Source organism: Barbus barbus (assembly GCF_936440315.1).
Source record: "Barbus barbus genome assembly, chromosome: 29".
In the NCBI taxonomy this organism is placed as follows: Eukaryota; Metazoa; Chordata; class Actinopteri; order Cypriniformes; family Cyprinidae; genus Barbus; species Barbus barbus.
In genome coordinates, this window is record NC_136757.1 from 18,332,832 (window position 1) to 18,346,585 (window position 13,754).

At 40.3% G+C, this 13,754-nt stretch overlaps 1 protein-coding gene across 1 annotated transcript in view; it reads left to right on the forward strand.

Moving 5' to 3' along the window:
• LOC306849801 (uncharacterized protein) overlaps positions 1 to 13,754 on the forward strand; it is a 38,424-nt gene that overhangs the window by 22,207 nt on the left and 2,463 nt on the right. Inside the window, exon 5 of the mRNA XM_079385122.1 lies at positions 294 to 871. Coding sequence (XP_079241248.1) covers positions 294 to 871 — 578 coding nt within the window. The remainder of the gene's footprint in view (positions 1 to 293; positions 872 to 13,754) is intronic.

The following is a 13,754-nucleotide window of genomic DNA, read 5'->3' on the forward strand; positions in this document are numbered from 1 at the left end:
ACTCAACTGCAATGGCAAGAGTATGTACTGTACAAACACATCTCTTAAAGCTTGATAGTCTCTAGTTCCTCACATACACCTGCAGCTCAGGGGGAAGGTCTGAGCATGGTACCAGCTATGTTCCAGGAGTTTCCATAGGGGCTATTAGTAGATATCTATCTATATCTATAGTGATTGGCATGTGTCTGCTGCCCTTTGCCTCTGCAGTTTCGAGCAAATCAATTATTGTCTCTTTTGAAAAAACAATGGTTTTGCTTCTCAGATTTAAATTTATATCATGCTGCTCTCTGCAGAATCTTCTAAGAAGAACCGTCCCGCCAGCATGGATCTGCTCCTACTTCCTAGCCGTCGCTCAAACTCTGACCTGCGTTCTCAGGGCCGCCAGCTGCCTCAGATCCCCTCTGGTGAGGATGGGGAACACACGTATGCCGAGGTAGGCCGCCGCTCTTCTCCCACACGCGGTTCTGAGGATGCCCGCTATGGCGTTGGAGGTAGAGCTGGAGAGACGGACACACCCGCCCCACCTGCGGTCCCTGCTAATACCCCTGCTCCACCTGATACTGATGGGGACTGCTTGGAGGGCGGGATTCCAGAGCCAGAGACCCTCCCCCAAGTGGTAAACACACCCCCTCAACCACAGGAAACAGTGGAGTACGCCTGCATTAGAAAGGTCCGGAGAGTGGACAAAGCAGCCCAGAAGAGGGACAATGGGACGGAGACCGAGGAAGGGCTCGGACAACAACAACGACACAGCAGTGGGGACATTCGACATGCCCCGCCCACTCACCCAGCCCCACCTCCAACACACCCACATAGTCAGAAGATTCCTCGGAAAAACTTGGAGGCCTTCAATCTTCCATCTTTCCCGAAGGTATTGTTCTTTATATCTATCTATCTATCTATCTATCCATCTATATATCTATCTATCTGTAAGACCTATAAAGCTTCATAAACTTTTTTCAAAACCTTCAAACAAGATTAACGTCCAGTTTACCATTTCAAACATTATTTAAAAATTACAATCACATAGTCAGCGTCGATAGCCTCATGGGCAGTGCACTGACATATAGCACAGTTGCGCTTTGGGTCCCTACTTGCAGACCTTTCCCGATGACGTCCCCCTGTCTCTCTCTCACTTTGCTTCCAGACTAGCTACTGTCAATACTAAATTCTAATTTTATTCAAATTCTGGAATTCAAAAACAGTAATTTAAAGGGTATTTTCAAATCCATTCTGAATGGCGCACTTCTTCACATACATTCAACGCTCGTGTAATTCAGTATTTCATAGCACTGCAATAGCAGGGATTTAGCTGTGGCTACAAACGTAAAAAGCACTACTGTGGTGCTTGAGAGCATTGTTGCTGATGGAAACTATTTGTCCTTTCATGACTACTAAAAGCCTTCGACTCGCTGTAATTTCCGATTGTGCTTTAAATTGTGTCTTAAAATGGAACATATTATAAATAGAATCATGCTGGAAATGGCTTCCCCTATTTTTGTGTGCCTCAGCACTAGTGTGGACTTGCAACTAAAGTGGATCTGCAATTTAGTACACTGCAAGTTATTTTCTCTGTGAGAACACTGTCCAATTCAATGATACTTGCGAGCATTTAGTGGTCCGTCCACAGCATTCGGGGTGTTGCACACTCACAGGCACTTCACTATGGGGATGATGCTACAAGCGGAAACGCGGAGTGAAACCTCTCAATCACCGAAACCCAGGCAAACAGCCAGACCCAGAAAATGGGCCAGTCTTAATGGAAGACAAAGTGAATTGCTATGTTGAATGAAAGAAGCTACAACAACATGCTAATCCCTGCCTTAAAAATGGCACTGTGACACACCCCATTGCCCATCTTCCATTTCTCCTGCATAACAATGAGGAGAAAATGCACAGCAAGCATCAGCATGTTCCCTTACGCCCGAGTACAGGAAACACATTAAGCTCAATATCATTAGATGCAGAAGATGGTTAGACATGAGGGCAGACATTAAGAGGGGGACGGTAGCCTGATTGTGCTACATAGGCTTATTTTCAGGGAGAAGAGTTTTTAACTGACTCCTCAACTGGTTAAATGTATGACTGTGAAACTATCTAATTTATCTCTCTATCATCTAACGCTCTGGCAGTCTGTCTAATATTCTATCAAACTATCATTTAACCAGGGCCTAAAACTAACTTTTTGCCACACCTGCAAATGGCCGGTGACATGATAAAATTTACCAGCCAAAAATATTTTTTACCGGCCATGAAACTCTTTTTGGACAAACAGGCAGTTATTACTACAATGACTAAACATATTTAGAATTTGTCCTGCTGGTGGATTTTCCCTCAATTTCACCGATTAATTATAGCCATTCAACATTACAGTATAATTGAAAGCCATTATTTAATTGAAAGCCAACATTTAATAGGCTCTGAAATATATAACAACTATTAACAAGTGATTTTAAAACAATATTCACATAAACTATATTATATTTGCATAAACTATACAGATTGATCTTTATTCAACCTATAAAAGTTAATCAGTGACTAGAACAGTCCAAGGATTTCTATTTTTCTTTTGTTCTTTGATTTACATCAACGACAGACTTCAGCAGGTTTCACTTTAAAATCAGTGCTGTCTCTTTAAACCTGATGCATATGCGGATCTGACAATATCCGATTTTCTCCCAACTCTTTACGGTCATTTAAGACTTTATAACTCATTTAAGACTACGTTTACAAGGTAACTCGCCAAACCTGCGCATTTTGACATAATTGTGTATGTTCCCTTTCAATTCGGTCACTCCACATTGCTATGGGAAATACCCTTTCCTCAAATACTACTGAAGCCTTATTGAATAATTTCAATCATATTGAAAAGCGCACTGGCACGAATCCTCCTGTGCCAGTCCAGTCTTAGCCCAATCAGAGAGCACGCTGCTCAGTGACAAGCTCAGACTCCTCGCTCATCTTCAGAGCTTAGGGCTGACTGTAAATATGCAAAACAGCATGCTGGTACCGAGGCATAACATCTCCTTTTTAGGAGTAGAGCTGAATTCAATCAAGATGCAAGCGCATCTGTCGGTGGAGCGCTCACAAAAACTCTCGTAGTCTTCAAGTTAGGGCGCTCTCCCCCATTGAAATGCTTTCAGAGGACGCTCGGCCAGATGGCTGCCACCTCGACAGTGTACAAACTAGGGCTCCTAATATGCGACCACTTCAGCTCTGGCTAAAGAGCACCTTGCGGGCACCTTGCGCATAAAAGTGACGTGTGACTGCTTGCATACGCTGACCCCTTGGCACAATATGACTCGGTATTGCCGGGGTGTTCTTATTGGCCAAGTGATCAAGAGAAAGAATGCATCAAGCATGGGCTGTATTACTTTGCTGTAACACAGTCACATATATTATTATTGGTTTTTGTTGGGGTGTTGAAATAATATTATTTTGGAATGACGGATTCCTGGTTGTTATTTTTTTTATTATTAATGCTTTAGTTGAGTTTATTTGATGGTTCTGTATCTGGTTTGCTCACTGGAATACTCTCGGTTATGGGGTCCGGGGTAGCTGAGTCGCTTTTGAGTAGTGTTGTGGTATTTCTTTGTTTATTTGTTGTTTTTGATTGTTTTTTTTGTTTTTTTTGGTATTTATGTGTTTTGCTTGTTTGTTTTGTGATTTATTTATTTATTTTTTTCTGCACCCTTGCAATATTTTTTTGGATTCAGTTATTTTTTGATTTCATATCTGATCAGTGTCATTATTATTATGTTATATTTTCAGGCTGGATGAGGTTAAGGGATTAAAAGTTATTCATTTAAATATTAGAAGTCTTGTGCGCAAAATTGATTTATTTTGTGTGTGGGTTGATTTAAACAAACCGGATATTGTTACACTCTCTGAGACATGGCTAAATAGCAGTGTTTCAGACACTGAAATAAATCTAACCAATTATGTTCTTTATAGATATGATAGGTGCTCCAGGGGTGGAGGTGTGCCAATCTATGTTTCTATTGGTCATGTATCTGAGTTGGTTATACCTTCAGTTGATCCTTTACATTTCAAATCTATATTTGTTATGGTAAGGTGTTAAGGTGTTCTTCATTTAAATAAATGTATAATTATTGGAAGCATATACAGACCAGCCTCTTCACCAGTGGAGTCATTCAATTGTCTGATATCCACCATTAATTCTATTTTTGGTAACAAATTTAATTATATTACTCTGTGATTTTAACAAAAATTGGTTAGATAAATCATCTGATAAAGAAAAAAAATTAATAGTTTAAATCTTTCCCAACTAATTACTGAGCCTACTAGAGTTACTGCTCGATCTCAGTCTCTTCTTGATTGGATACTTGTTTCACATCCTAACAGATTTTTAAGGGCAGGTGTTACGTCCGACTGCTTTAGTGATCACTCTATTATATTTTGTGTATGGAAAATTAAATTACATAAATCCCCTGCTAAATTAATTAAGATCAGACAATATAAAAAACTTAATCTAAATTAATTTATCAATGATTTCATTTCTATTAATTGGGATAGATTTAATTTAATTCCTAATGTACAAGATGCTTGGGATTTTCTTTATACAGAGTTTATTAATGTTGTGGACAAGCATGCTCCCTGGAAAACTATTAGGGTTTGGGGTAATCATCTCCCTTGGATTAATTCTGAATTTATTAGTCTTTTTAGGCTAAGGGATAAAGCATGGTCAGTGCTGATTGGGAAGTATATAGGCACTTGAGAAATTTGAGCAAGACGAAAGTACGAAATGCAAAATCTACTTATTATAAAGAATATTTTTTCCAGTATGGTAAGAACCCTAAGTATTTTTGGAATAAAATTAAAAACATATTCAGGGCTTCAGATAAACATTCAATTAATCAAATTAGAGTTAACAATACAATATTACATGACTCTTTATCTATTGCTCAATCATTCAATCAGCATTTCTCTTCTGTTTGTTCTACATTAGTATCTGATTCTTATTTGAATACTGGTACTATATATGACACTTTTTCGTGTAGTAGTTATTTTCAATTTAGGAAGATTTTACATGTTGAAGTGCAGAATGCTATTAATGAATTAAGTGGTACTAGTGGTGCTGTATTGGATGGTATTGAAAATAAGTTTCTTAAATTATCTTCTCATATTCTTATGTATCCACTTGCTGAGCTATTTAATTTGTCTTTGTCTACATGTGAGATACCAATTATTTGGAAAAGTGCACGCATTACTCCACTTTACAAGGGAGGTGATGTACTTGATCTCAATAATTACAGACCTATATCTATTATACAGTGGGTACGGAAAGTATTCAGACCCCCTTAAATTTTTCACTCTTTGTTATATTGCAGCCATTTGCTAAAATCATTTAAGTTCATTTTTTTTCCTCATTAATGTACACACAGCACCCCATGTTGACAGAAAAACACAGAATTGTTGACATTTTTAAAGATTTATTAAAAAAGAAAAACTGAAATATCACATGGTCCTAAGTATTCAGACCCTTTGTTGTGACACTCATATATTTAACTCAGGTGCTGCCCATTTCTTCGGATCATCCTTGAGATGGTTCTACACCTTCATTTGAGTCCAGTTGTGTTTGATTATACTGACTGGACTTGATTAGGAAAGCCACACACCTGTCTATATAAGACCTTACAGCTCACAGTGCATGTCAGAGCAAATGAGAATCATGAGGTCAAAGGAACTGCCTGAAGAGCTCAGAGACAGAATTGTGGCAAGGCACAGATCTGGCCAAGGTTACAAAAAAAATTCTGCTGTACTTAAGGTTCCTAAGAGCACAGTGGCATCCATAATCTTTAAATGGAAGACGTTTGGGACGACCAGAACCCTTCTTAGAGCTGGCCGTCCGGCCAAACTGAGCTGTCGGGGGAGAAAAGCCTTGGTGAGAGAGGTAAAGAAGAACCCAAAGATCACTGTGGCTGACCTCCAGAGATGCAGTCGGGAGATGGGAGAAAGTTGTAGAAAGTCAACCATCACTGCAGCCCTCCACCAGTCGGAGCTTTATGGCAGAGTGGCCCGACGGAAGCCTCTCCTCAGTGCAAGACACAAAAAAACACCTGAAGGACTCCAAGAGGGTGAGAAATCAGATTCTCTGGTCTGATGAGACCAAGATAGAACTTTTTGGCCTTAATTCTAAGCGGTATGTGTGGAGAAAACCAGGCACTGCTCATCACCTGTCCAATACATTCCCAACAGTGAAGCATTTGTGGTGGCAGTATCATGCTGTGGGGGTGTTTTTCAGCTGCAGGGACAGGACAACTGATTGCAATCGAGGGAAAGATGAATGCGGCCAAGTACAGGGATATCCTGGACGAAAACCTTCTCCAGAGTGCTCAGCACCTCAGACTGGGCTGAAGGTTTACCTTCCAACAAGACAATGACCCTAAGCACACAGCTAAAATAACGAAGGAGTGGCTTTACAACAACTCCGTGACTGTTCTTGAATGGCCCAGCCAGAGCCCTGACTTAAACCCAATTGAGCATCTCTGGAGAGACCTAAAAATGGCTGTCCACCAACGTTTACCATCCAACCTGACAGAACTGGAGAGGATCTGCAAGGAGAAATGGCAGAGGATCCCCAAATCCAGGTGTGAAAAACTTGTTGCATCTTTCCCAAAAAGACTCATGGCTGTATTAGATCAAAAGGGTGCTTCTACTAAATACTGAGCAAAGGGTCTGAATACTTAGGACCATGTGATATTTCAGTTTTTCTTTCATATTTCAGTGTTTTTCTGTCAATATGGGGTGCTGTGTGTACATTGAGGAAAAAAAATGAACTTAAATGATTTTAGCAAATGGCTGCAATATAACAAAGAGTGAAAAATTGAAGGGGGTCTGAATACTTTCCGTACCCACTGTATGTTCTATAGCTAAAGTTTTTGAAAAATTAATATATTAACAACTTTCAGATTATTTAAGTATTAATAATATTTTATCACCATATCAATCTGGCTTTAGATCCAATCATTCTACAACTACTGCATCGCTTACGTTTACTAATGATGTGTTTTCAGCTGCTGATGATGGTAAACTTACAGGTGCTATATTTCTTGATTTGTCCAAAGCTTTTGATTTAGTTGATCAATATTTACTTTTAGATAAACTTTATGCTATTGGTCTTTTTGAAAATGCAATTATGTGGTTCAATTCATATTTGCATAATATAAAATAATAGTATTAAATAGGAATACATCTGATTTTTTGGTTCAATAAAGAGGTGTGCCCCAAGGTTCAATACTAGGACCACTTCTTTTTTCTATTTATGTTAATAATTTACTGTTAATTCTCAATAAGTGTAGTGTTCAACTTTATGCTGATGACACCATCATATTTCAAGTTCAAGTTGAGCTTTATTGTCATTCTGCTACATGTGTGGACATATAGTGGAACGAAATGTCGTGTCTCGCAGCACCACGGTGCTACATACTAGTTAAACATAAGATAAACATACAACAATGCAAGTATAAGAGAAAAAAAGAGCATCTGACTATACATAGACTATAAATACTATAACTACTATACCTAGTTGCCTAGACATACACAAACTGAGACTGAACAAGAACTTTACATATATACTGTACATGAAATTGTGCAAAAAGATTGAAATAAAAATAAAAATTGTATATATATTTCGTACATTAAATTGTTGTGCAGATTAAAGAGAGATTTTGTGGGAAGCAGCGCATAGTGCAAAAAGATTTGTAGTGCAATGCTCAAGTAAACATTATTTTGTAGTGCAATGCTCAAGTAAACATTTTTTATTGAGTCTTTGTAGCAGGGAGTGTTTATAGAAAGTGTCTAGTGTGCATATAGTGGGATGAGTGCGTTACTACAGGTGGTTTGTATAGCCCACTCAGCTGTGTGTAGCACACTCAGAATTGCACTTAGGAAAAGTTGTCAACTGTATTAATGAGTTGGGTGAGTGGGGGGTCAGGGAGATTGGAGTTAAGAGCTCTCACAGCCTGGGGAAAAAAACTGTTGAGCAATCTGACAGAGCGAACTTTGATACTCCCTGATGGTACCTGATGGTAGGAGCTGGAAGAGGTTGTGGGAGGGGTGGGTGGGGTCTTTCACGATGCTGGAGGCCTTGCTGGAGCATCGTGCAAGGAAAATGTCCAGGATGGAGGGGAGAGAGAAACCGATGATCTTTGCGGCAGTGTTCACTGTCCGTTGTAGGGTCTTGCGGTCAGCAGCACTGCAGTTCCCATACCAGACAGTGATGCAGGTGGTCAGCACACTCTCAATGGTGCCCCTGTAGAAAGTGGTGAGGATGGGTGGTGGGAGACTTGCCCTTTTCAGCCGGCGGAGAAAGTGGAGGTGCTGTTGTCCCTTCTTGTTGAGTGACGTGACGTTGGTGGTCCAGGTGAGATCCTCTGAGATGTGCACCCCCAGGAATTTAGTGCTGCCGACTCTCTCCACGGTTGAGCCGTCGATGGTCAGTGGGGGGTGGTCAACAGAGTTTCTCCTGAAGTCCATCACAACCTCTTTTGTCTTACTCACATTGAGGGACAGGTTGTTAGCACCACACCATTTCGCCAGCTGTGCCACTTCCTCGCTGTAGAGCGTTTCATCGTTGTTGCTGATGAGGCCTACCACAGTTGTGTCATCAGCAAACTTGATGATGTGGTTGGAGCTGGACTTGGCAGTGCAGTCGTGGGTCAGCAGCGTGAAGAGCAGCGGGCTGAGCACACAGCCTTGTGGGGCACCTGTGCTCAGTGTGGTAGTGCTGGAGGAGTTGCGGCCGAAACGGACTGACTGAGGTCTTGCAGTTAAAAAGTCCAGGATCCAATTACAGAGGGGGGTGTTAAGGCCCAGCAAGTTTAATTTGTGGATGAGCTGTTGTGGGATTATAGTGTTGAATGCTGAGCTGAAGTCTATGAACAGCATTCTTACATAAGAGTCTTTCTGTTCCAGGTGAGTAAGAGCTAGGTGGAGAGTGGTGGATATTGCATCGTCCGTGGAACGGTTTGGACGGTATGCAAACTGGAATGGGTCCAGTGTGTTTGGGAGACTGGACTTGATGTGATGCATGACTAACCTCTCAAAGCACTTCATCATGATTGGGGTCAGTGCTATGGGACGATAGTCATTCAGACAGGACACGGGTGACTTCTTTGGTACTGGAATTATGGAGGTGGATTTGAGACACGTGGGGACGACTGCCTGGCTCAGCGAGGTGTTGAAGATGTCTGTTAGGACATCCATCAGCTGTGCAGCACAGTCTCTCAGTACACGTCCAGGTATGTTGTCAGGGCCCACAACCTTTCGTGGGTTAATCCGGGACAGGGTCTTCCTTACGTCGGCTGGAGAGAGACAGAGTACCTGGTCGTTTGGAGATGAGAGTAGTTTCTGTGCAGGTGTGTCGTTCTGTATCTCAAATCGTGAGTAGAAGTGGTTGAGTGCATCTGGTAAGGATGTGTCATAATCACTGGCCTGTGGTGGGGGCTTGTAGTCAGTGATGGTCTGAATGGCTTGCCACAGGGACCGAGTGTCTTTACTGTCTGTGAAGTTGTTGTTAATTTTTTTAGCATATTGTTGTTTTGCCTTCTTGATGCCATGAGACAGATTGGCTCTTGCTGTTTTGAGGGCTGCTTTGTCTCCTGATCTGAATGCTTCATCTCTGGTCTTTAGCAGCCCACGAACCTCTGCTGTCATCCATGGCTTCTGGTTGGCACGTGTGGTAATGGTCTTGGTGACTGTCACATCATCTATGCACTTTTTGATGTAAGCAGTCACAGTTTCAGTGTACTCCTGCAGGTATATGATGAAAAAGCCGTCGGGGTTATTTGTTTGTTTTTCACTGATGGCGCTATACAGTTCACGAAGCGCGTCCTTAGTGTTTGCACACAGGGGGGGATGTAGACAGCGACAATAACAATGACCGTGAACTCCCGCGGCAGATAGAACGGTCGACACTTCACAAGCATAAACTCCACCAGCGATGAACAGTGTTTTGATATTACTGCAGCATTGTTACACCAGTCTTTGTTGATATACACACACAAGGCACCTCCGCGGGTCTTCAAGATTCAAGAGATTCAAGAGATTTTATTTGTCACATACACAATTATACAGAGTATAACCAGCAGCGAAATGTAGGTCAGGTCCGCTCCAAGGACAGTACAATTATAAAGTATACAAATATTAAGAAAGAAAAGTAGAAAAAATAAAATAAAAGAATAAAATAAAAGATAAGATAAGATAAAAATATAAATATAAATGTGCAGGTCAGTATGTTGTTGACTTAAATAGTAATAAGAGGAATGTGCAAAAAAGTTGTACAGGGTATTTAAATAGCAGCAAAATGAGGTAGAGAAAAATTATGAATAGCTTATTGATATATGATATTTACATGGAGAACAATTATGAATAGCTTATTGATATGGTGATATTTACATGGAGTCAAGTGATGTTATGACACAGAGTTAGAGTTTAGGAGCCTGATGGCCTGGGGGAAGAAGCTCCTCCTAAGTCTCTCAGTTTTTGCCATCAGGCTACGGAAACGCTTACCAGATGGAAGCAAAGTGAATAAACGGTTACCAGGGTGATTAGAGTCCTTGAAGATTTTAACAGCTCTATTTTTGCAGCGTTTGAGGTAGATGTCCTGCAGAGAGGGGAGAGCAGACCCTGAGATGCGCTCAGCTAAGCGCACAACTCTCTGTAGTGCTTTGCAGTCCTGATTGGAGCTGTTTCCATACCACACTGAGATGCACTGAGTCAATACACTTTCTATGGTCCCTGAATAGAAAGTTTTCAGGATTGCTGGTGAGACCCTGAATTTCCTCAGTTGACGCAGATGGTACAGTCTTTGCCTGGCTTTCTTAACCTGTGTTTGGATGTGTGTAGTCCAAGTCAGGTTCTCGGAGATGTTTACACCGAGGTACTTGAAGCTACTCACCCTCTCCACAGGGGTCCCACTGATTGTAAGAGGAGTGTAGGGCTGCTGCTGTCTCTTCCTAAAGTCCATGATCAGCTCTTTAGTTTTGCTCACATTCAGAGAGAGACAGTTGTCCTGGCACCATGATGTGAGACTCTCTACCTCATCCAAGTATGCGGTCTCATCGTTGTTGGAGATGAGGCCCAGAACCACAGTATCATCAGCGAATTTGATAATAGGTCTTACCAGATAGTGATGAATCTCTATCCGCTCGGAAGCTGGTTAGCCCGTGCTGCTGAATGGCGGAGTCCGGGATGTTGTCGTTTAGCCATGTTTCGGTGAAAACAAACACACAACAATCCCTTGCCTCATGCTGTGTAGACCGACTGAGTTGAATTAAGTCCAGTTTGTTTTCCAGAGAGCGAACGTTTGAGAGCATGAGTGTTGGAAGAGCTGGTCTTGTGGGGTTAGCTCTTAGCCTAGCCCGGAGCAGCCGCTGCGTCTGATCGCGCTGCCATCTTCCTTCCTAGATATATTATTAGATATATGCATCTGATATTTTACATATTCAGTTATCTCTTCAGTATGATTTTAATATTTTACAAGATTGGCTTTTGGATAATAAATTAGTGCTTAATAAAACTAAGTCTTATATTATGATTTTTGGTTCTAGACAGAAACTTAAATCCAAAAGTTGTTCCTTTGCTATATTATGTAAAGATGGCATTTCTTTGCATAAAGTTGATACTATTAAATATCTTGGAGAATGGCTCGATTCTGAACTTTCATTTAAATCACATATTAATCATATCTTACATAAAATCAATTTTGGTATTAGTACTTTAAATCGATCTAGAAATTGTTTTTCTTACAGTGTTCGTAAGAAACTTGCCTCTCAACTTATACTTCCAATCCTTGATTATTGTGATGTTGTTTATTAGATTTTGCTCTTCTTAACACAGCATATAATAGACTTTGCAGATTTGTTTTGGGGTGTTCTTTTTATACTCATCATTGTATAATGTATGATGCACTTCAGTGGCCATCTTTGCATACCAGACGACATATTCACTGGCTTCAATTTATATTCAAATGTGTTCATTTTAAATATCCTAGTTATTTACAACAATACTTTGTACCTTTTATTTTATTACTTTTAAATTATCAAGTTAGGCATTCTGTTCAGACCTCTTTTTTTTCCTCATGTCAAAAAACCCCATTGGTAAAAGAGCTTTCATGTTTAAACGTCCAATAGACTGGAATAATTTACCTGTAATAATTCAATCTATTACATCATTTAAGATGTTTAAGCAAACTCTGTTATTCTATTTGACTTTGGATTGTGCATGTTATTTTTGAAGATGATATGGATTTTTATATATATATATATATATATATTTTTTTTTTTTTTTATTATTTTTAAAAAAAAATTTTTTTGGCTTATGCTGTGATCAGATACACTTTTTTTATTTTGTATTATGTTTTGTTTCATATTTGTTACTAGTTATTTTTTAATGCTGTGGTGCTTTTTTTCAATTAATGTTTGTGTTTTGTTGTTTGGTGCTGTTTATGGATGTGTTTTGTTTTGTTTTTTGTTACTATGTTGTGATTGTGATACATTGTGGGACCCCCTCGAAAACGAGATGGTACATCTCAAGGGGTTAATCCTAATAAATAAATTCAATGTAGAGTGACCGAATCGAAAGGGAACGCTCTCGGTTACTTACGTAACCTCGGTTCCCTGAGGTGAGGGAAGGAGACATTGCTCTTATTGCCGTGTCACCTAGCTCAGGATCTTAGAATGCAAGTTGCTTCAGTCAAGATTGTGAATGGATGACGTACAAGCGCTACCTTATATAGAGTGTGATTCCCGCTCATATTTTGCACACTTGAACGCCATTGGCCAGTTTCACTGGTGTGATTCAATAAGGCTTCAGAAGTATTTGAGGAAAGGGTATTTCCCATAGCAATGTCTCATTCCCTCATCTCAGGGAACCGAAATTATGCAAGTAACCGAGAGCGTTTTCGTCCGTTGAAGCACTACTGGTGCACTGTCTAAAGCGGCTCAGCGTATGCATACAGGCGAACACGCAGCCTTTCAAACTATAAGCTACTTCACTGGACCGTTTAGATCAGGGATAAGCAACGTCGGTCCTGGAGTGCCGCTTTCCTGCAGAGTTTAGCTCCAACCCTAATCAAACACACCTGAACAAGCTAATTAAGGTCTTCAGAATGACTAGGGCTACAGGCAGGTGAGGTTTTTTTTTGAAGGTTGGAGCTAAACTCTGCAGGACATCGGCACTCCAGGACCGACGTTGCCTATCCCTGATCTAGACAGCGAAACCCTGGGTATGTGTCGCCGCATTCTCGGATTATAAAGAATAAAGAAGGGAAAAGTTAATCTTGAAGCAGCAAAAAATGAAATGAAGCAGCAAAATCTTCTCAGGTAAAAGTTATAAGAACCATGTCTAGGGACAAGCTGGCCATCACACTGCTCTGACCTTGTCAGTACGTTTGTATCCAGTTATTTGATTTGCTCTTGTCGCTTATGACAGAACAGATAATCACGATGATCTTGTCTTCGGAAAATATTATTTTTATTCGCTTATGTCAGAAACAGCGAATCTCTTTAAAAACTGGCTGTTGTTTTCACTTCATTGCAGTTTTACAAAACCAGTCTGAATGCTTTGTTCACAAATTGGACTCATCCAGTTCTTGGATGTGACTTTTATCAGTGACTAATACTAATCACACAAAGACATCAAGTACACTAAATATTGCACACAGGATGTATGGACAATTTTATGGTATTTTCAGGCTGCTTTTTAGTCTTCCGCAGAAGAAATAAACTCAT